Source organism: Pelodiscus sinensis, chromosome 1 (assembly GCF_049634645.1).
Source record: "Pelodiscus sinensis isolate JC-2024 chromosome 1, ASM4963464v1, whole genome shotgun sequence".
Lineage (NCBI taxonomy): Eukaryota > Metazoa > Chordata > Testudines > Trionychidae > Pelodiscus > Pelodiscus sinensis.
In genome coordinates, this window is record NC_134711.1 from 109,632,675 (window position 1) to 109,657,066 (window position 24,392).

The following is a 24,392-nucleotide window of genomic DNA, read 5'->3' on the forward strand; positions in this document are numbered from 1 at the left end:
AGGGACACTTACAGGTCGTTCAGTGGAGAGAATCCAAAACAAGGTGAACAAGGCAATGAATAATAAATAGTGAAGCACTTGTGGCATTGTACACTGTTTAGCCATGTGAAATGAATCCCCCATGAATCTCTATAGGTGGGTTTTACAATAGACCATCTCTGACTTCTGAGTCCCTGCATCGTTCACAGGACAGGGTATAAAATACTCAGGATACAGTCATCAGTTCTTATTCACCCATTGTTAGGAGCCAAAAGCATAGAGCCATTGATAAATGCTCTTCTACAGTGACTGCTACAGATTGCTTCCATTTTTCATGGAGTCCCTACTGCAACTTAACTTTTGGGTGTTAGGTTTTGGTTTGGTTTGAGCTACTTTCCTAAGTATTTCCCCCCCTTTCATACAGTACAGTACATTGAGGCCTCTAATTTTAATTAATTGTTGCATATTAGTTCTTCGGGACAACTCTGGAGCTCTTAGTCTTCAAGGCAGTGGTGCGCGACCTGTGGCCCAAAGGCTGAATGTGGCCTGTTGGGGTTCTATGTGTGGCCCACATGACATTTTGTTTACCATTGCGTACACACGTGGTTTTCCTCCCTGTAGTTTTTTTTTTTTCCTACCGGTATTATAAAAGGAACAAGCACATAAAGCCAAGGCACATGTAGTGAGATGCATGCTGACTGCACACAACAAGACTTAGCATCCTTCTGCATCCAATCAAAGCGCTGCTACAGTTCAGCCATCACACCCCACACATTCTAGGTACACAAATGCAACTAGCAAAACTACCCTATCCCAGGAGGCTGTTACAACACTCTTGTGGTCTGCTGAGATGAAGGAGGGCCACTCATGTGGCCCACTCACTAGCCTAAGTTGCCCCTCGCTGCTTCAGGATGTAGGTATATAGAACAGTTGCTTCAAAAAGGAAAAATGTTCTTGTTCTCCATTCCAAGTTATTCCCAGACCAAAAAAAAATTAAACTGTGGGATAGAATCTTCTGCAGCTGGGTGTCATAATGGCTAGAGCACTGATCTTTCAGTCTGTAAGGCCAGAGACCATAATAGAGGAACCTAGACCCTCCCTCTTCATAGGATCCCATCCCAGAGCCCAGTATAGATCAGTCCCTAAACTGGAGAGATGGCATCTCCCATTCCAGGAGGGAGTCAAGCCCCAATTCTGTGGGCTACTTCCTAACAGTCTCTTCAATTTGGGGTGTGGCCCTACTAATGCAGGTTCCCAAGTGCTGGGGCTTATTTGTACCCTCCCCTTTGCATGGAAGCCCTTACTTGCTTCCATCCCATCAGGCAGGTAGACAGAGAGTTCCTGCCTCCTCACCAATCAGCCCCCAACTGAGCCTGGCCCCCTTCTTTTCTCCCCTTTCATGCCTGACATTGGTCTCAGGTATCATGGAGCAGGATTAGCTGAACCCAGATGTTTTCTTTAACCCTTGCTGTTCCAGATGGTCCTTTTTCTGTACCCTCACAAGGTGGAATTAAGGTTGGAAATAGAGTATCAATAACAAAAGAGAAACATTTCTGTAACTAATAAAAACATGCAGCCCACATTAACAATGTCTGAAAGCCAGATAATACAAAGTTCAGAAAATTTAGAAAAATCACTAGGAAAAACTACACTGGAAATGATCGACATTTAGATATAAGGTGATCCAAAGAATCTTAACTGTGCCCTAATAGCCATGCCATCCTTTGACTGTCATTTTATATAGATACATTGGCCGCCATTAAGAAGTCTGTGCTTGTCAAAAGTTGCCATACCACAGTATCCGAAGTACCATGATTATATTTCACTACTTAGAAGAGCCTGGTGTTTATATAGCAAATGCCAATTTTTAATTGGAACTACTGTACACATCTATGATAAGTGTTTCCTCTATATTAGGTGGCATGTTGAAACACTACAAACATTGACATTTCAATTGTGTCTGCAGATATCTTAAGCAACATGTACAGATTAGGCAGTAGCGTACACAAAGCCTAAGAGCAAAGATATACTGGCTTTCTAAGATACCTACAGCAACATAGAAACTTAACATACTGAATATTAAAATTTAAGAGAGTTCCAAACTTTCCAATCCTCTGGAATGAATGAAGTATTTTAGAAAGTGGCATAGAACATGGGTAATCTTGGGTTACAATTCTCTGAGTTTCTGGGTCTGTAATAGAGCCTGATTCATAATCCAGATCTCTTAGCTCCCAGACCTCTGTATTAACCAAAAGACCATTCTTCTACTTAGAGTTAGCCCGGTGGTGGTGGTGTCTATTCAAGAGAGTGATCAAGTAAGTGACACATGGCACTAAGGCTATTTAAAAGAGCCGTTGTATCAGATTAGTAGGTTGGGAATAAAAAATGATTTAATTAGAAATACATTTTCAACTTTAAAGAGAGATTGGTGTCTTTCCAAAATATTAGGTTCCCTCTCACCAACTTTCTCTGGAAAACGAGGGAGAAAAATGGTGTTTGGTCGTTGTTATTTTTTTAATTTGTATATCAAGAAAAGTGCAGGCAATTTCTAAGGTTTATGCCTCATCAGTGGGTAAAAGAAAATCAGAATTTTTGACCATTATATTCAAAAGATGCCTGAAATTTTGCTCCTACATCCATGTTTAGACACCTGAATAACTTACCTGACATTTTAAAATGCTTGGCATGCAAAGTTTAGAGAAAGTTGCTGGGTATTTGACACTTTGAAAATCGTGCTAATTTAAGTACCCAAAGTAAAATCCTAGCTTTGTTGAAGTCAATGGCAAAATTCTCATTAACTTCAATAGGGTCAGGACTTCACCCCTGCCCTCCTCCCTTCCCCGCTCCCCCCCCCCACACACACACACTTTTTAAACCCCAACCCCTAATCTCTCAATGCTTCACATGCAGTCACATGCGCTAGCCCTGGACTCACAAGTGTGTATATAGGGATGGGCTCTATTGTACTAACTACCTTCTGAGGACAGGAATTAGAGGTAAACAATTTGCTTTGCTCTCCCTTCAAGTCTGAAAATGAAAGTTTGTCCGAAAACTCAATAGATAAAGGTTGAAGCCTTTAAGTTGAATTAGTTGGTTGGATATATTCATGCAATTGAGCCATTTCCTTGGTTGAACATTGCTAAGTGCCTTGCAATATTCAGTTCTGCTTCCCTCTTCCCCTCTCCTAAGGACAGATTCTGAGACATGCTGAGCACTCGCAATTCTGATCAAAGTCAATGAGAGTTGAGGGAGCTCAGACACTTCTGAGATACTGAAAGAAAAGGCAGCCACTTAGTAAAAAGTTCTGAGGTCTGTTTGTCTGTCTAGATTCTTATGACAGACACAACAACCACTTAGTACCAGAATAGTTATTTGCTAATCTCCTGTTCAATCAGGGTAAAATGTTCAAAGTGACCTAGGAGCTTAACCCCAATTGGCTTTCCATTAAACTTATACTCCTAAGACACTTAGGCATTATTGCAAATTTTAACCTTATTCTCTCCTGTATCCTCTCTCACTTTCACTGTTTTTCTCATCTTTAATGAAGCCTGTCCCTTCTATCTCACAAGATTATTTTCCTGCTGATAACCTGGCTGCCCTTGGAAAGTATCAGAGGCATTCAAATCAGCAAACTTTCATTCCATAAAATGTTTTTAAAGTAATGTCAATAAAATCAGTACACTTTCTAAGCTCCTCTTTTGCCCAGTGGATAGTGTGTGCAAATAGATTGGCTTCCTTTGAATTTTTAGAAAAAATGGTGCCCCTCATATAGTGTAATTTTATTTGCTATTATTGTTGTTATTAATAATTGATTATGGTCCAAATTCTGCATGCAAGACAGCTAGGTTGCACAGGCTGTCATTCTGAGCAGAACAGTGCCCTGTAATTCCTAAATGCCTTCTTTACCCTTCACACCTGGTAAATGGTAGCCCAGTGCTGTCACTTGGGTGGCACTGCCTCCTTAAATAACCTCTAAAGCCCTAAGAAATATAAAGAGCCCCTATCTTTAAAAGTAGAATTGCTGAGACCCTCTGTTAGAAAGAGCATTCCATGTTGAGCCTGCTTGGGCCTTTCTGAACTTCGTGAAGTTGCCCTAGCAAAGGAGGTATTAAAGGGACCTTGTGATTGCAAAATAAGACCATATAGGAAATTGGTAGTTTAAATATTACAAATTATTTGTTCGTTATACAAATCCAGAGAGGCACTAAGCACCCTCAGCTCCCTCTAACTATTTCCTACTAGTCTGAGCTGATTGAATTCTTCTACTTTTAATTATTCCTAGTGGGTTTTGTTTGTTTGGTTGGTTGGTTTTTTGCTGTCCTTTAGGGGAGGTGTCACTTACCAGTTAATATGGTCAAAGGACAATGTCTAGAATGACTGATAAACTTTGTATGCAGCCTTTCCCCTGTAGCATGGGACATTCTGAATGTAGAATGCCCTGTGCAACTTTAGGCCTGTTTTACACTGAAAATTCATATCGATGTCATTCACCGGTGTGAAAAAACCCACATCCCTGGTAGCTATACCAACAAAAACCCCAGTATGGAAGAGGGATTCCTGTCTTCATTCAGGTTTTCCTACACTGAAAGATAACCCCCTTCTACCACTGTAGGCTGTGTCTGCACGATACAGCCATGCTGACATAGTTAGGTTGATATTGTCTCTGTAGTACAGACATACTCTTAATTCTGAAAGTCTGTTCTCCATTATGCTGCACTTGAGGTGTCATTTCCACTAATGCAAACTAAGGGCAGAGTGGTCATGAAATTCTGCCCAATCAGAATGAGTTCCCTCACTTTGCAGTGGTGCAAATGACCACTTATGTTGCAGAACAATGGGAAATCAGGCTCTAGGATGATATGTTTGCAGTCTGGTCCTTGCAGTTTGAATTCTAGGATCAAGCAAAATGCCCACTTTTAACACGAGCCATTCAGCCAACCTCAGTGAAGAGGGATTCGTTCTGTTTCACATCATTCAAGCCACACTTCAATTCTTGGCCAAAATCTCTGCAAACATGGCATCGCAGTGCTTGCAGGAACAATTTTCAGAGAGACTCTGGCTGTAAAGTAATAGTTGTAATGTAACAAAGTGCCAGTTTAGCTAGGATATAATTAGAGATGGACATGAGCTAGAACACTCAATTTAATCCCTCCTGGGCTTTTGGCAAGATTGGACTCAGGGTTTCAGCCCATCTGTCTAAGTGGGACCTGAACTGGAATGCAAGATTTCAACCCTCTCAAATTTAAGAGGACCAAAATTCTTAGATTGGGCCAATCCCTACACAGAATGAGAAAACACTCCAATAGTAAGAGCAATAATGCAATGGAATAGCCTCCAAGGCTGCACAATAAGTTTGAATCCATGGACATGTTCAAAAGTGGGCTAGATAACCCATCCTAGGGAATATCACAGAATATCATGTGCAAGATGTAGCAGGTTAGATGTGCTGTCTTGACAGGCTCCTTCCAGCCTCAAAGTGTATAAATCTATGAAATCATAAATGAACTTGAAACCGGAGCTCACAGTCACCCTGGAAACTCCTGTCAGAAAATCAAATTGGGGAAGAAACCAAGCAATAGGTATAATTTACTTTGCTGACAGCCTTGACATGCTTTGTGAGATTTTCCCATCCCTCCACAGCTTGGTGAAGCCCGATGAGGAAGATGTGGTGAGGAGTACAGTGATATTGCCACAAAGTGGAAAATGTTAAATGCAGAATTGTAACCCCCAATTTTCACCAGCTGTGTTGTGCTTTCTAACCCTTTATTCTTACAGTGCTCCGGCTTGAATTAGTAAGGCTTTTCACTCAAGGGAATGATCTGATTCTCTGAGTACACCTCTCTCTGTTTCTTGTAGCATTTGTTTTTTCCAGAAAATGCTGGATTCTTATTTGGGGGGAGGATTATGATCATGTTGGCAGGATTAGGCATGGATGTGGGGGGGAAAAAAGAAAAGACAAGCAAACTTGTTTTGCTGATCACAAAAGTTAATCCACTTTCATCTGCTGTACCAGTGCCATACAATGGGGTGCCCACATGTTGTGGTACTGAGGAGTCACAACATTGACTTGCCAGGAGAGTAATGGTCAAGTCTAAAATGTATGGTCCATGCCATAAATATTGACATAAATCTCTTTTTCATAAACAAATACATATGCAAGCATAACAGTTGCTTGTACTTCCGTCTTCCTGAAATGATTACTAGGAATGGCTTGTTGTTGTACACCCATGGCAAAAACCTTCAGCTGATCATTTCTGGTCTCCATACAAAGATGGTGCACTTTAAAAATGAGGGTTTCATCTCACCTTCAGAGCTCACTTTGGGCACCCCTCCTGTATAAGTTAAGAGGCTCTCCACTTAGGATTAATTTCTTTCTTGAATATTTATGGGGTGGTGGTAATGGAGTGCCTCTGCCCAATGCTCCTGCTTGTGAAGATCTTTAGTAGCTCTGTTTTTCTCTTCCCTTTTCTTTACTCCTCTTTCTTCCTTTACTCTTCCTCAAACTCTCTTCTAATTATGGCTTCTATACCAGAGACTATTCTGTCCCTCATCTTCTTCCCAAAGTTGGAAAATTAAGCGTTTACCTGTTCAGACAAATTTTTCAAAAGTTTCACGTGGCTTGGGGTGCAAACTTTGTTGGTTTCCAACTTGAAATCTCTTAAATTGACCAGATCTTAAAAAGACAGTTTGGCAAATCAAGTTCAGCATCCAAGGACTGAAATCTCTAAAATCACAGGTCACATTTGGAAATGTTGTCTTGGGTCCATCTGCCAGTCCCAGGGACGTAACAATATATGACTATGGGAGAGAAATATTGTTTGTCAGCTAACCCCAGAAATTGAAGCTCTAGAAATAGCTTATAGAATTCTTTTATTTGTTTCCAGTCTAATTTTGTTTTAATCAGTTGTTTTCAAGAGTTAGAGCTGAATTCTAGCCTCCATTGTATGAAAGCCAATCTCACTGATCTTGTTTGGAACTTCATTTGTCACAGAAAACAGAATTGGTCCCTGGCTTAGGGATTGGCTCTTGCATTTCACATAGAGACAAAGTTCATTGATTTCAGTCAGAATTGTACTTGCAGGAGAACTGGCGGATCAAATCCTCAGTAATCTCTGATGAGTGAGTGGCAGAAAGCTGAACATTTGGAGTGACTGAACAATTGGTAATGCGGAATCAACAGGCTTAACTATAAAGACAAGAGGAGACTGGAGATGAGAAAGAGAAAGAGGTGCCATTGGAGTTCAAGACCCAATAGAGTGAGAAGTTATTGTGAAACAACAACATCCTGGTGATGTTAATTTTTGAGAGCTATTGTTCTGTTACTCCTAACATCAACGATTCTCCCATTAGGGCCATAATAGAAATCAGACCTTCATTTACTGCGTAGATTTTCTTTTCCGATGGATATTTTAGTACCTTTTGTTGCTAATGATATATACAAGCATAGCAGAAGATTCTGCCTTGCCTACACAGGTTGCAATCACACCTTTAAGTGTGCCTTTGTTGGAATCGTTGTGGCAGTTGCATTGCATTCAACAGCTCTGATTATGGTTTCCTCAGTCAAAGTCTAGCAATTATATTATGTTAATGAGGAGTTAATATGATAATCAGCGAACAGTGTTGTGCCTGTATGTTATGAAGTGTGTGTTAGCTTCTGTCAGTACAAGTCTAGTTATTGTGAACTATAAGAGTAATTTCAATAACAGAAGAGGATAGGAGTTTATGAAATGTGAATATGGCTTCCTCATCTAAAATGGAAAGACTGAAGTATACATTTGTGAGGAATGCCGTGGCTTGAAAATTAGCTCTGAAAGGAAACTGGGATATATTGATCAGACGTAAATTTAAAAAGTTATCAGTCAGGCCTCCATTTAGTGAAGTGAGTGTTTATCTACAGCTTATATTACTGCTTCTCATTATCTTTCTTTTTAAGAGCTTAATTGACTGTGTAAGTCAATGAACAACGTGTACTTGGAAATTTGTGTGCATGCAGCAATCAGTGTTGTTCCAATATACCTATCGTAGTATCTTGTGTCAACATGTGTTAAAAGCAGTGAGATAAATAGAAGAGGACAGAAAACAGCAGTATGGCGAAACGGGCATAAAATCCCTTTCTGGATAATCAGCCATGTAAATGTAAACACAAAATAAATAAAGGCAGGAAAGGAAAGCCCCAAGCTTTGAAATGAAATAAAATCTTTAGGCTTGGAGGCCTGCTGTCCTAAGGGATATTTTAGTGCTTGAAATCAGCACTTTATCTTTGCAGAGTGAATTTCCAAAGCCTTTAAAAGCTGAAAAGGTTTTTAAGCAGCAGAGCTAGACGGAGGTGCTATGGTGTCTGTAATGAAAGAACTCTCAGCCCCCTCTTTGGGCCTTATGGGCACTTATTTTTCTGAGATCAATCTTAACCTTTTTTTAAACACACACTCACTTAGGAGCAAAGTGACCCAGCAGGTTAAAGTAATTATGTCTTTTGCTTCTGAAGATCTGGATTCTAGTCTTGATTAAATCACAAAAGTCAAAATAATTACGTAGGTCACTAGAGGGCATATATGTGGATGACAAAATCACCACTGCACACAAACATCTTGGCATTGTCAGCAATCTGCAATCTGGAGGATGTGAATCTTAAAGTGTGAGATTTGTCTGGATTGAGACCTGGACATGATAGAGAGGAGTTGAGAGTCCAAGGACCTAAATTTCCTTTCAATTACAGTGGTGTAAATGAGACAAGAATCCGGGCACATTAATGGAATAGCAAAGTCCTTCTTTGAATGCTGGTCCCTATATGTATTCTGCTGTGGATATACATATGCGCCATGGTCCTCAGAAAGAAAGATGTTGCTACAGGTTGGCTCTCCCTGGTCCAGCACCCGCAGGACCTGACCGATCCTGAATGAGGGGATTTGATGGACCAGGAGAGGTCTCTCTCCTCCTGGCCTGTGGTAAATTGCTGCTCTCACCTCCCTCCCCCTGGTTAGGGCTCCAGCCCGCCCTGCTGTGTGTCTCCCTGGGTGGGAGCTCTCTAGCTCCTGCTGGCCCCACTGCTGCCAGAGCTGGAGCTGCACAGCTGGAGCCAGAGTTCCCTAGCTGCCGCTGGGGCTGCAGCCAAACCTCCCTATACCTGGACTCTTTGGTCCAGAAACACCTGTGGTCCTGCCAGACCAGTGTGTCCCAGTTAAAGGAGGTACAACCAGTGTCCATTGGTCCATACCTGTGCTCTTCTGTTCATGTTTCAGGCTGAGGGCATACAGGGCGGTGAAAGCCGTCTACCTCTCCAGTTACAATTTTCTACTTCCACAGGGTGAGAGACAGAACCTCCAGTGTCCACAGAGCTGTTCTTCGGATTATGAATTTCTAAATATTGTGCCTCCCTGGTCTGGCACCCTTGGGTCCTGACTGGTTCTGAACCAGAGAATTTACCAGACCCCGTGCTTCATTTGCATAATTGCGTCATGGCACTCTTTCAAAAAATTGAAACTGCAGTCTAGATGCAGTTCTTTCAAAAATAGAAGCCTTTTTCGAAAGATCCTGTAAACCTCATTTTTTGTGCCAAAAGCTGAGTTAAGCTATTTCAACTTCAGCTATGCAATTAACGTAGCTGAAGCTGCATATCTTAATTTGGCTTTGTCCCATACTGTAGACATACCCTAAAGGCCCACCTTCCGGTGTGTCTAGACTACATCCCTCTGATGTTAATTGCGTAGCTGAAGTTGAAATCGCTTAACTCGGCTTTTGGCATTCTCTACACTGCTGGAAGTTGAAGGAAGAACACTGTTCCTTCAGCTTCCCTTACTCCTAGTGAAGCAGGATTATCAGCTTTGACTGGAGTGCTCCCCTTCACTTTGAATTAGCTGTCTTACCTAGACTGCTAAGTTGAACCCTGGAAGATCGACAGTGGCAGCATCAATCTTCCTCTGAAGTGTAGAGGAAGCTGACCTAAGCAGCTGACCTAAGAACAGAACAGAATGCTTCACTTGAAGCAATGAACACACATGGAAATGAAAACAGAAAGTGACCGTAGAGTAAAGCAGTGTGATAGAGTCCAATGGGTAAACCCTGAGGACTAAAAAGCACAGCTGAAGGTTTCCATTTTAAGGTGGACTATCGGTAATTTAGGGCTAGATAGTCAAAAGATGGTGTTTGTTAAGTGTTTTGGACTTTGCACAGCTTCACTTGACTGGAAAAGTAGATATAGCCTCAGAAGATGTAGCCAACATGTAGTGAGTGATGGAAAGTGCTAGTGTACATAAATATATTTGACTAATTCTACATGAGGGGATCCTGGCAGCTGCTCTAATTTACACCAGTAATTATGGACCCCCCATGACCACACACCACGTGAAGATAGCCAGAGCATACCAATCCCCATTCTCCTGCTCCCTGTCCTTCCTCTTCTTCCATATTCTCCCTCTCCCTGCCCTTCTGTCCCAGAAGATATTTTAAGAAAGGATTTGGGACTTTTGTATATAAGACTATGTGTAACATGTCTGAATCCATACTTGCAGTGGTAGCAGGGGCCATATAAGTAAGTACTAGATAGATCTAAGGAAGCAAGTGAACATTGCTTAAGATTTCTTGTCCTAACCTTGGAACTTTGAAATAAAGTGAATTTAAGGAGTAAAACAAATAACTACTTTTATCAGCAGGAGCTAGTCAAGTGCTCTTTCTCTTTGAGTGTCATTGGCTCAGAGTGAGGTATTGGGCTAAGCTTTCCAGTCCTTCCCCATATCAGCAATTCTACTAGGGTTACCAAGTACAAAATTATTTTTTAATAAGCAGTAGGGTTGAAACATTGTCTCAATTCTTTTAAAGACAATCAGAAAGGAAGTTTCATTTTTAGAAAGAGGTCCTATTGAGAAAAGAAGCAAAAGACTCAGTTATTTCTATAGTTTAAGTTATTCAGCAGCAATTTCATCCAGTCATTTTAGGATCTATAAAAATAAGTCTTATTTCTTCTATTGCTTTTTTCCCTGCCTTTGCCTTGAGTCAGCTATGAAGCCTGCAGTTGCCCTGGCTTATTACCTGTCTTATAGTTCCTGGAATGCTGAAAATGTCTTTCAGTTTGATAAAAGGAACATAAATACTTCTCTTGATGCACTGAAATGTCACTTGTCCGGACTGAAATGTCTACTACTCTTTGTTACATAACAGTTATTTTTTGTAATCTATTTCATTCTTTCTTGACTTCTTTCTAGGGAATTGGCAGAAAATAACCTCCCTATAATGTATGACCCTCAGTCCTGAACAAAGCCCCAGTCAAGAAAAGTGCATAAACACACATGTAATGCTGAGCATGTGAATAATCCCTTTGACTTCAATTCTATTGGTAACAACACACTGACCAATGACTTCAATGAGATTAATCATGGCTTTAAAGTGATGCATGTATATAAGTCCTTAGTTGGCTAAGGGACCACATGAGTAAACCTCCTAATGGGATTTTATATAGTGAATCTCTGGGGGAGCTGAAGGTTAGAACTCTTAGCCTGTTCCTTGGGACAAACCAAATCTCACTCCCCAGTCTAATGCTCTAACCCTTATGCTACTCTAAAGCCCAGCCCACTGTCGTCCCTTATATCCTGTGTTGGCAGCCCGGTGCCTCCCAGGGAGGGTAGGTCTCAAACCCACAACCCTCTGCTCCCCCAGCAAATGCCATGTCCCCTAAGCCACTCCAAAACTGGATGGCTGTGTCTACACTGCACCCCTTTTCCAGAAAAGGGATGCAGATGAGACAAGTCGGAATTGCAAATGCAGCGGGGATTTGCATTTTCCCCGCTGCATTTGCATGAACATGGCTGCCACTTTTTTCCGGCTCGGGGCTTTGCCGGAAAAAAGCGCCAGTCTAGACAGGGATCTTTTGGAAAATAAAGCCTATTCCTCTTAAAATCAGGAATAAGGGACCTTTCAGAAAAGGGTTTATTTTCCAAAAGATCCCTGTCTAGACTGGCGCTTTTTTCCGGCAAAGCCCCAAGCCGGAAAAAAGCGGCAGCCATGTTCATGCAAATGCAGCGGGGAAAATGTAAATCCCTGCTGCATTTGCAATTACGACTTGTCTCATCTGCATCCCTTTTCCGGAAAAGGGGTGCAGTGTAGACACAGCCAATGGGTATGGTGGGATATAGGAGAGGTGATAGGCTATATCTGCCATGCACAGACCGACTGGTTACATCTCTTTGCTGGTTTGGTGTTGCTCCCCCATGGCAGTGTAACAGGTTTGACTCACTGGCCCACCACCTCCTGCTGCTCTCTGTGGGAATTAGCTCTTTCATCCCTGGAGTGCCCTTGTGGACCAGTGTCTCACCCTCCATGACCTGTATCCTGTGCTACTTCAGGCCTTGTGGCCCATGGTGCCATTTCTTTACGGTACTGCCCTGCAGCAGTGGCCCCACACCCTGGAGACCTCCCTTCCCAGAGATTCCCAGTCCTCTATACCCACCTCGCCCGAGTGACCCACTGCCAGTTGTCATCTAGCTCCTGCCTCAGGGCAGACTGTGGTCTGAGATGGCCACTCATCATTGGCAAGGGGGTGTGATCTTGTGGCATTCTCCTGCTCTGGCTGTCTTCCTGCATCCCTAGTACCTCTCAGGCCTTGCTTGAGACCCTGCAGCCTAGAAGTTAGGTCAGGCCAGAGCTTCCCAGCGCTGCCTGCTTTTCTCCAGCCTTGCTCTGTTTCAGGTACCCTCTGTAGCTTTCCAAGCAGCCAGGTCCCTTCTGCTTCACAGCTGGAGCAAGAATGAGCTCCTCTCAGCCCTTGCAGCCTTTGATAGGCCCAGCCTGGCTCTAATTGGCTGATTGCTTCCTGCCCTAATTGGCCTCCTCTGGCATGTCTGTAACCCTCTCCCTGCTGGCGTGGGCTACTACGGTGATTCTCAGTTTCTCAACCTTTTTTTTTTTTATAAAGTATCCCTTTAAAAAAAAAAGTACCCCCAGTACCTACAGTTTCAGACACACACAAAAATTTTCTACCATTGCAACACAGTTGTTTAAACAACTTAATCATAGCTGGGTGGGTGATGAAATTTTTGGGCGTAAAAAGTACAAAGCGCTGTGAAACTTGAAACAAAAATTCAGTTTTCTCCAAATTTCAGTTGTGTTGATGTACCCCCCAGACTTCTCTCGAGTACCCCTAAGGGTACTCGTACCACTGGTTGAGAAATACTGGGATATAGCAACACTACAGGAAGTTTCATCCGTGACTCCACCTCCCCCTGCCCCCTTTTGAATACATTCTTCACCACACTGGACACAAGCACACCAGAAATGTGCCATTTAGGTGTTCCAAAGCCATAAGAAGGCTAAGCAGTTGGGGGCTTCTACCGTTATACAAGCAGCCTGAAGTTTTGTCCCGTATGTTAAAAAAGATAATTATGGAGCCATAGAAAGATGTTTAGTGGATTTAAGTTTTATGTCTCATTCACTTTTTCCAACAATGGCCTACCTATAAATTGTTTCTTGCCATCTATACTTTTATATTGAGGAAACCCGCACTCTTTTAGAGCAATGTGCCTTGGGATATATTATAAGGTGCATAGTTAATACATTTATCAGGACATCTACCAAAAAGGTCACCCTCTGTTTAAGGGTCAGTGAAAGAGAGGGTATTCAAAATCTGTCACCAGAGTTTAACCAGTGAATAGTTATAAATTTAGACATTGGATTATTCATATAAAAATTACCTAATCACAATCCAAATCAAAGAATTGTACTGGACTCTAACCACCAAAAAGCTGGTTTATTGTCAGATGTAATTAGACTCTTAAGAAGAGCAAAAAAATCTTAGAGAGGAAGGGAAATCTCAAACTTGCCTTTCATACAAAGCATTTTGCTTACCCTGATTGCAAGCAAGAGCTTTCCAGGCAAAGTCCACAAGCTCTTTGGAGCCATGTCCCTAAAACAGCATATCCACACGAGCACTGACTGACTGATTTGGTGGGAATAATTTCCTCGAGAATCTAGCTTATTTTCCGTTTGCACAATGTTCACAGGAAGATCATGTCTGCCTCAATGGAGTTTTTATTTGAATTGTCTCAGGACCTGATTGTGATGCAATAACTTACTCCTTAGCTAGCTCCCTGATGTGATGGGACTACCTATGAAATATTATCTCATAAGAGGAAGGGTGTCAAAATCTGGCCTCCAATGAATATTTTTCTGTTTGCTTTACTTTGTGGATCTATCACAAATAATGCACTGCAAGAATCCAATACTCAAACATTTGAAATTCAAATTGTGTTGGTTATATATGATGGATCACAGCTGTCACAAGATACTTTTAATTCCCTGATTGGGTGAGCATAAAGGTTGTAGTCAGGAAGAGGCTTCCTCAAAGCCTCTGGAACTTTACTTATCTCCTAGGAAAGCTGTGATATATGGAGGGAAGTATATTAAATCAAATATTTAATTAGAAATTCTTATAATATTTTCTTTTCTTTTCTGGGCCTCACAGGCCCTAGGAAACATAGGCTAGTATAAAATGTACTGGCTTGATTCACTTGAGATTTAATTTTTCCCATCACATTGTCAACTTTGCCTTAGCAGTGAGATGTGAAGCAAGATTCTTCTCTAGTTCACTGAATTGTTTCTCTGCCAGGGTCATGGGACACCCGTTCCCTTGTAGTACAAAGCAGTGTCTGATCTCACAGAGAACATTTCCAATGATAGTCTGGAGCATGTAAACTTAAAATTATGTTTCCATTAGTATACTTGTGAGTAAAATGCAATCACTCAAATATTCATAGAAAAAGAAGAGAAATAGGAGAATGGGCACGGCCAGAAAAGTTTTCATTTTTAAATCCAAATATTTGGGGTTACTTGTTTTCAGTAGTCTCCCATTTCGAGTCAGCAGGTGGCCTTGATAATCTGTAACTGAAAAAATTATTACCTCAGATTAATAAATCTGTGGCCCTTTAACGCATAAGACACCAAAATGACCAAACAGTAGCTGCACAATGGCCAGTCATTCACTATGAGAATACAAGTTTGGCTGTATCAGACCATTAGTCCATTTAATCTGCTCTCCTGATTGCAGTTGAGGAAAACACTGTCCTACGTGCTTAAAGTTAAAAATATGTTTAAACACCTTTACTGGAGATAGAGATTGTTTCCTTAATAAGGACTTCTGGCAGAAAGCTCTTTTCAGAGAAAATGTAATTCTACCTCCCTTCCGCGCCCCCCCTCCCCACCACCACTCCCCCCACAGTAGCACCCCTGACCAATTATGCAATGTTGTCCCTAGGCATGGAATTTTATTTTTCCTTATCGTTGCAAGCATAGTGTACATGCAGCTAAAGATGATGTGGGTCATAGACCTAGAATTTGACTCAACCACTTCCTGAGGCAATGAATTCCAAACTTGCCTATACATTGCATAAAGTAACTTTTTTTTTCTTTTGAGTTCTACCTTTGCTGACATTTATGTCACTGGCCCTTTGTTCTTGATTAATGTTAGTCTGCAAAAGCCTGTTCATTTTATTATGAAGTACTTGAAGCACTTGACTTCTATTTTAAAAACACAATCACAATATTCTACAGCTATTAAAAATCAATTAGGATTTTTTGCAGAGATAGGAAGTTATCCCTGGTGTCCTAGCTAAGTTACATTGTGCCAACCTAGAGCTCTCCTCTATTTTTCACTGGATACAGTGTTCTTTGCTTTCTTGAATTGTTGCAGTTTAAGAGCTGCTGCTTTGTTTTCTTCCCTTCTGGACACAATTGAACTTAATTGATGGATGAAGTGATTCCCTTATACTGTATTTAGTTTGCCCTGGCTTTGTGAAGTTTGTCAGTTGTTTTGGGACAAGCTTTGGCACAAAAGGTAATTGTATGTTTGTGTATGCTAGAGGCCCCATAATCTAGTGCATTGTTTCCACGTCAGCCGCTGACTGGATGAAAGACTTTCTGTATGTGTCTGTTGTTGTTACTTGTTACATCTATGGGCAACTCTTGATGTGCCTTCTGCCTTACTGATGAAGAATTACCCATTCTAGTATGATACTGAATAATAACCATTCTGTCATAATCCCACTGCACCTCACAAAGGAGGTCAGGATGTGAAAATAGTACTTGTAAAATGTGCCAGATTAACAACCCTGAAAACAGAAGTCCTGTAAGGATGCCAGTAGTGCATATTGCCATGCTCCGCTCCACCAATATGCTAGCTCAAACCTGTTCTAGAAAAAAAACCAAGCTACCTCCAACAGCCAGATGGTAGATTCATCTCCCTGTGTTTTCAGCTCTTGGCTTTGGCTGAAAATGCCAGTTGTGATTGTAGTTCAGCAAACTCTAGGATTAGCAGTTCTAACTGTTGCTGCTGCTCACCAGCATTATCTGCACTGAGGTTGACATCTGAGATGTTATACCCATTAGAGACGTAAACGCATAGTCGAGTATACAATTAACCGATAAGATAAGCTTATCGGTTAAACTTCTCAACTGCTTGCATTCCCCTCCTCCCCCACTTGCTTCCTCTATATCAGAGGCAGCAAGGGGGGAGCCAGCTTAAAAGAACCAGCTTCATGGTGCCACCAGCCCCTTCCCCTACTGCCTCTATCAAAGGCACAGGGCAGCAGGCAGCTGGTCTACGGGGGGATCTGGTTTTTAAACTGGCTCACCTCACAGACCGGGTCACGCCTGTCACCCTGCACTGCTGCTTCTGTTACAGAGAAAGCAGCATGGGGTGACAGGGGCTCCTAGGGAGTGGGGCCAGATTGCATCCGCTGCCAGCCCTTCCCCCAGGGACTATAGAATAGTCGAGTAACCGATAGGAATTCATGCGGTTGCTCAACTATTCCATTAACCAATATCTAACATCGCTAATACCCATGATAGTAAACAAAGAAAGCTGCACCATAAGAAAAGAACTGTTACTGCACCTCACTGTATAAAAGAGTTCCACACTGACAGAACTGCTGTCTGTCTCTAGCAACAGAAGTCATGACAGTGTGAATAGACTCCTCAGTTGCCAACAATCCAGAATTATCAATACAATGATTTCAAAATTCATCTCAGGCATATTGAACAATAGTGCCAAAATAAGCAATGATGTTGATTTCACTCTTGGGGGGAAAAAAATGACTCAACATTTGTTTATAATAAGGGACTTTGTTGCATCCATTAGAATGTGAGGCTTATCTTACCCCAAAAAGTTAATTATGCAAAAAACATCAACCTGGAATTACAGTTGTGTGGAATTCTGTAACATTTGTCTAATATGTCGACTGATATGCAAAGTAGTTGAAATTATTTCCAAAGTATCCAGCGGTTCTCCAGACTCTGCAAAAGATAGTTCTTGAATAATTTCCCACAGAGCTTCACTAATAGCAATAGTACTTTGCACATCCATAGCCCTTTACAAACATTCATTTAATCCGTTAGTGCCTCTTTCAGTTCGGCTAGTAGCCTGTTTTGCTGATTGGAAAACCATTGTGAGATGAAGTGACTTTCTCAAGGTCATCCAGTGAGCATGCGGCAGAGCTGGGAATAGATTTTATGTTTACCCCAATTCTGTGCCTTACCCATGAGACCATCTTTCCTTTTTTAACAAATGATACATCAAAGCTAATGCACAATAACGTACTAGCCTTATGATCCCTGAGAGTAGTAAAATATATGCATCAGAGGATGTGACAGCTGGAAAAAGGTAGGCACTTTTGTGATGGAAAACAGGATGATTTCTGGAAACTATCAGCTGATGTATCATATGTAGGGTCCCACCTGCTGTTAGCACTTCCACCTGACCTCATAACTATCACATGCAATCTTTCACTGACAGTGGCTTGCAGTCACTGTGCCCTCTATCAGACAGTATCATCACTCAGCCTACATAGGATAAGTCCCATTGCAGAACTGTAAAGTTAGTAGATGATACACCTTTCCTGTTAAGGCTCATATGGTTGGTAATAAATGTTCACTGTGAGAAATATAAGGGAAAATTTACCTTGCAACTAGAAGGCTCAGACAGGTGTAAAACAGGAACTGGAGAAGTACCCCAAGCATTGCCTATGCCTGTTCTCACTGGGCACCAGCTATGCAAAACATTCTGAGTTTGTCTCCAAACTTAATGGCATATAGACAATAAATCTCTTTCAAATTCTGCAGTGACCTTGTGGAGCTTCTCCACTTCAACAGCATAATTAGCAAAAGCCAACTGTACCAATCCAGTAAATTCTGCAGTGACAGCCTCCAACTGCTGTCAAGGGGTATGTTAGTGATGAATGTCTGCATATTCACCAAGCTTTGAAAAATAGCCAAGAAGGATTTTGGACCAAGCTCAGATTCAAGGCGCTTTTTGACAAAAGTACAATAACGCTGTTCAGCTGATGACAGTCTATCCCATACTTTCAAGAAAGCTCCATTTTACAGGAAGAATTTCCAGATCTGTAGTGACATGCAGTCTTAGCTAAGGATAGATGGCCTTCTTGAGTGATAGTACATTGGTGCTGTTGTGGATTTGTTTTTCTTTCCACCACCTATCAAACAGTCCATAATTGCTACCCTCACCCTCCTTCTCTCCCCCAATTCCCAAAGACATTCTTCATGGGCAGGTCAGGAATGCAAGGTGTACTTATTTTTTTAACAGAAGGATGTATTTTAAACAATTTCAGCAAGGCTTAGAAATCTTGTGCAGTATAGAAACTGTACCATATTGTTGCATTTTGCCTGTTGCATACAACCCAGTGTTTGGAAAACTTTCCCCTACAGTTGATGCCGATGAAAATTGAGGGTGTGCAGCATTCAGAAAGATGCTATGACAGAGCCCAAGAAGGGACATAGTAAATAGAATCCACTCCTTACCAAATACCAGTCATTTTGGTACATCTAATGAATTATTATAAAATTAATGCTGATTTCACTCAACCTTTTCATTATACATATGACTTCACATTGTAAAGGAGATGAAAAATTGAGGTCCTGATCACTTCATATCAGTCACAGATGTGCTGCAGTGCCATGTACAGCTATCTGATTCCCAGGGTCAGTGTGTGCCAACACCCACAAGCAATAGTACCAAAGGGGCATACACTAATTAGGAATGTCTGGAGTACAACATGCTCTGGCTGTTCCATTCTATTCCCTACATCAGGATGGGGTGGGAGCTGATAGTGTCTCCATGCCAAAATAGTACAAAGACCAAGAATGCACCTGCAAATCAGACCCATAGCAGTAAGCGTACATTTAGGCCAGACTTGTAAAATGCTACTCACCCACTGTTCTGTGTTGAGTAAATTTTTTTTGATGGGTAAGTACCATACTGTTTGTTTTATTTCATTATCATCAACCATATTTAAGAGCCTTCAAGTCCTTTTTTGTGCCCGTGCTGGTAAATTTTACGGCATTTTTCCAAAACTGATGTATAGTAACTAGAAATCCCATGCTGTTCTTCATAAGAGTAGGGGTGTTATCTCAGATTTCCTAGTCTAATTACAAGTTGGGTAATCACATTCTGCCCAAATTTCCTTCTGTGGTTTCAAATAGATACTTTATTCTACCTGTCCCAAACCATGTAATGCTGCTGTGCTCTTTAAGTAGGTGCTGGGTTTCGCAGCAGAAGTGACTGCATTTCAATGGGGGGAGAAGTGACATCTGTATAATTTGTTCTTATTGCATAGCCCTTTTGACACTTTGGGATGAAAGAGACTGTGTAAATATAAGATATTTTTATTATTTATAAATTAATGTAATAACATGGAACAATTCTACACATGTATTCAAGAGAAAATTGAGAGACAATAGGAAGCCCTGCACTCATGAAGGGAAGAGGAGAGTTCTGGAGTTCTTTTGAGGCACAAAACCTATAAAGCCTCTTGGGAAGGAAGCCAGTGAGCTAGCTTCACTGAGAAAGACTTTGAGTTTATTTTAAATGAATTATTTCCTACGATGCTGCAGTTTAGAGATCCCTTCACAGAGACAGGATTGGCCTATTGACTGTGGGCTACTTCCAGAGAAAGTCATCAGATTACAATTGGAAATTCCTGAAGTTGGGACTTTAAAGATTACAATGAGAGGGATATAGGTTATGTGCCTTTTTGAATGATTTTCCTGAGCAGTTATGTGATGTAGTGTCTTCTTTTCTCAGTGGGTAATGTGTGAATGCCAGGAACTGAAGAACGGTATGCCCTAAAATGGAAGCAAATACTTCCGTTGCCACAGGAGGAGCGGTTTCTATATGATACAACATAAAATTGTCAAAAGTGTGGTCAGTGGGAATTAGGCTTTTGAGGGTGCATCTACACAGCAGGACTTAACTTGAAATAAGCTATGCAAATTGAGCAACGTCAATTGCGTAGCTTATTTTGAAAGAGGAAGCGTCTACATAGGCTTTATTTTGAAATAGAATACTCTTCCTCTGACTTCCCTTACTCTTCGTACAATGAGGGTTACAGGAGTCAGAGTAAGAAATCCTCCAGCTTGACAGTATTTCAACATTATTTCGAAATAACCGTCTGCTATGTAGATGTGGACTAAGTTATTTCAAATAATGTTGCTGTGTAGACATACCCTAAATGACATAGGCACACTGAATATAGAAGTTCAGCTCCTAACTAAGACACATGGGTTCTTTTGAAAATGTTGTCTACGGTCTGTTTCTTTGATGGTGCCATCCCCACCTTGGAGATAAGTGTTTATGAAATGGGAAGGCTAGATTAGTTCATCCCATTCTGAGATGTCCTCACTTGAACATGAATATGAACTTTTAATAAAACTTTTAAGATAAGGGTGAGCCATGGAATATAGTATTTGCATGGACCTAAATTGATATGCAGGCTGCTCTTCATACATTGCAGGTTCTGTGCTCAGATGACATTGTGCTTGAAATACTGTAGCCTGCTCTCTTTGCAGCCACCTGTATTCATGTCAAAGTTGGCACTGCACCCATCCCATTCAGTTGCAGAGTCTGCAACTGACATGTTCAGGAGTCACCTGGTGGCATGGGTGGCCTCTATAGCCAGGAGGAAGTTTTGTACGAAAAGTTGAGAGAGCACTTTTACAGCATCAGAAAATGGTGGGGGCACTGGCAGGGCTTTTTTCCCAGGCCTGGTCTACACTTAAAAATTAGATAGGCCTGAATGATGTAGCTAAGTGTGTGAAAAAAAAAATCCCTCTGAGCACTGTAGTTCGGTCAACCTAACCCCTGCTGTAGATTCACCTAGATTGATGGAAGAATTCTACCATTAGCCTAGCTGCCCTCTCTTGGAGAAATAGATTAAGTCCATTGATAGAAATCCCCTTTCCACTGACGTGTGAAGCATTTGAGTCTCAGTGCCACAGCTGTGCAGGCACAGTGCCATTGCTGTGTCCTTGTAGTATAGACGTGGCCTAGGACACAAGACTGCCATGACTATGGTAAACAGTATGAGAATAACCAGGAAGATGCTATGAGAAAGCATTTGCCAATGGTTGCCACTCACTAGAGGTACCACAGTTCTCACTTCTACTTTGAATGGGAAATAAGTATTATCTGAGATCACACAGTGTGGGACATGTTGGAAAAAGCTGATTTTGTAAAGGACCACAGACACTCATACCTATGTGGAAACAGGTTGAGAACAGAGGAATCAAAGGGGAAGAAAGAGAAGTGAAGATGAAACATTTGATACATTTTATGTGTGAATAACCAGAGGCTCTGTTTACAAACCTTTCCATCTGTTCCTTCGCCTAATCAGTTCTGCTTTCTCTCTCTCTCTCCTAACTTTCCTTCATCTTTCCAGATGCAGGACGCTATGGGCTATGAGTTACCCTGGGTGTATTTTGTCAGTCTGGTCATCTTTGGATCCTTTTTCGTTCTAAATCTGGTTCTTGGTGTGTTGAGCGGGTAAGCTGCCAGTTTTCAATGTCATTTTTCCAATGCTGCAGGGCAAGACTCCACAATCAGAGTTCCTCCCGGTCACCAGGATCCCTGCCTTCCTTCCTGACCCACCTCCATCCAAAATAAAAGTCTGAATCCAAGGAAACTTCTACATAGGTTTTGAAATGAATAATTTAAAATGGTGTCAGCCAAAATAACTGTGATAACAAAGTGCTACTCTCTAATTAGGAAATGCAATCTTAGCCCAACCAAAATACCAAGCTCCAACTAGACTGGAGAGAAGACAATTTGGATTCAGTCAAAACTTTGAAAATCCTGGTGCTGGTGACCTGGGATCCCTTTGGCTGGAGCCTTGCAGTGCTCAGAAACTGAGCCTGTCTCACTAATTATCATTCCACTCTTCCAGGTCAATGATGCCATAGGAAGGGACTGGCCCTGGATCTATTTTGTTACACTAATCATCATAGGGTCATTTTTTGTACTTAACTTGGTTCTCGGTGTACTTAGCGGGTAAGCAGAACCAGGAAAATGTTTTATTATTTATATTTTAACTTATATCTCTATTCCTTCTCTTTGGTTATGGATATAACGGGGCCATACTGGGTCACTCTCCAAAATGTTTAAAAGAAGCCCCTGGCTTTGCTGTGTAAATACCAAAGCAGGGCATCAGATGCTCCCCCGGAATAGGGGAAATATTTGAGTAAATCTCTTTATGAAAAGCCAAAACCTTGCCTTTAAAATACTCTTCTCCTTAGAATAACCTTTAGCAAGTGTCATGAAACTAAAAGTCCCTATACATTTGCTTAGATAAGGCTGAGCACATCATTTACCACACCAGGAGTGGATTGTTGTTAAAATCCTGGAAAAATCAGCAGAAGCAGACATGACTAGCAGCATCTCTGGCAAATCCCAAAATGTCTGTAAAAGAGGAGTCCTGCCAAATTATTCCATCTCAACTGAGAGATTCTTTTATTTAATATCTTTGAAACGTAGGCAGATTGGGGAGTTATTTTCTCCATGAACAGACTAACATGTTTTTCTGTAATAGGCACATCTTCTTTATTGTACACATTAGGGGGTTAGGCATGATGCAGGAAGAGTTTTTTTCCTTGTCATGTTTTATAAGGGTGATCATGGTCATCTGACAGGGGAGGCTCTGAGCAGGAGGATTAAAATGTCCCCAAGAGATGCTGTTGTTTCTTAATTCTTCATTTTAACCTGTGTTACAGAAGCATCATTGCTGAGGCCAACTAAGCAATTGCCTCGCATAAAACCAGCTGTTAATGTACCCAGGAGTTAAACACTGTGCTCACTTTGGTGGCCCAGATAATGAGCAGATTCAAGTCAATAAACATTCTTGATATGATGTTCAAAAAAAGGGATGCCAAGGATTAGATTCCCATTTCCATATCTAGGCACTGCTGGGTGCTCAAGCTTGTTCAAATCACACTACTCTATATAGGTGTTTAACCAGGGTCTTAGAAGTCTAAGTTTAGGCAGCTCTTTTATTTACTTAATTAATTAATTAATTAAAATCTTGATCCTAGTACTTAGTCTGCTGAGCCTTGTGGGAAGTTTGATCAATGCCTGTACCGGTCAGATTGTCTGACCTCTCTAACCCTCACCTCTCATTTTGACAAGGGGTTCTTGAGGTGAGGGGGTCATGGCATGTCAAGGGTGACACTCTCTTAGCAGGAGTTAGGGCCATCACAGAAATGTTGTCCATGGTCTCAGAGGCAACCAAAACAGGAGGGCTGTAATAGCCCTAGCAACCTTCTTTGCTGTCCTTCAGAGAGAGTGCAGGTTTCGAGAAGGATTCATTACCTTCTGCATCATCCCCTCCTGAGAGAAACACATGCAGGTATGACAACTGCTGCCTGGATAGGAGCTTCATGTGAGTGAATTGAAAGGAAAAAGAGGCTCCAATAAGGAAGGGAGGTAATAGTCTGTGTTTGGATACTTGAAGAGTGATACTGTGGGTCCAGTTTTCAAAATGAATTCCTTAATATCAGAGTCAGATTCCCCCATTTAGTCACTCAGATTGGCAGGTAGCCATGTAAAACAGCAGTGGAGATTGGTGGCATAGGAAAGTGGGCAGGCCAAACTGATTGCATCTTTACATGACAAAACGTCAATAGCAATAATTAAAGATTGTATATTTTCTGATGTGGGTAGGGTAAGCAGTGCCCACCTGGGCAGTATCTAAGAAATCACAAAAGCTACATTACACATAAGGAATTGTTAGAGACAGCCAGGATCAAACAAGAGGTCCATCCACAATTACATCATTGAGCTGAATCTCCTTGCCTGTGTTGACTGTACCATTTTGCTGTACTTTTCATAATCAACCTGTAGGATCACACTGGGAGTCATTCTCTATTAACATCCCTGAAAAAGACTCCTAGTTCTTAGTAACCTGAGGAGTTGAAGTTTCCAAAAAATATAATGCTCAAAGAGCTAACTTTCAAACACAGTTGTGAACAGTACTAAGTCCTGAAAAGTCTTCAATCCTCAGAGCCAGGTGTTGCTAAGGCACTCCCTGTGTTATTGATCCATTCTGCACAAATGTTGCAAAACAATATTCCTGGTGATCAGTACCTTCCAG

The 24,392-nt window shown here is 41.4% G+C and overlaps 1 protein-coding gene across 18 annotated transcripts in view; it reads left to right on the forward strand.

The window, feature by feature from the left end:
• Positions 1-24,392, forward strand: part of CACNA1C (calcium voltage-gated channel subunit alpha1 C) — a 696,460-nt gene that overhangs the window by 481,253 nt on the left and 190,815 nt on the right. For 16 of the 18 annotated variants that reach the window (XM_075941259.1, XM_075896550.1, XM_075896633.1 and 13 more), the window contains exon 8: positions 21,690-21,793. The exons of 1 other annotated variant lie outside the window; for it this stretch is intronic. In XM_075941259.1, coding sequence (XP_075797374.1) covers positions 21,690-21,793 — 104 coding nt within the window. Of the gene's footprint in view, positions 1-21,689; positions 21,794-22,193; positions 22,298-24,392 lie in introns of all 18 variants that reach the window. One more of the 18 variants, XM_075896653.1, reaches the window with a different exon arrangement.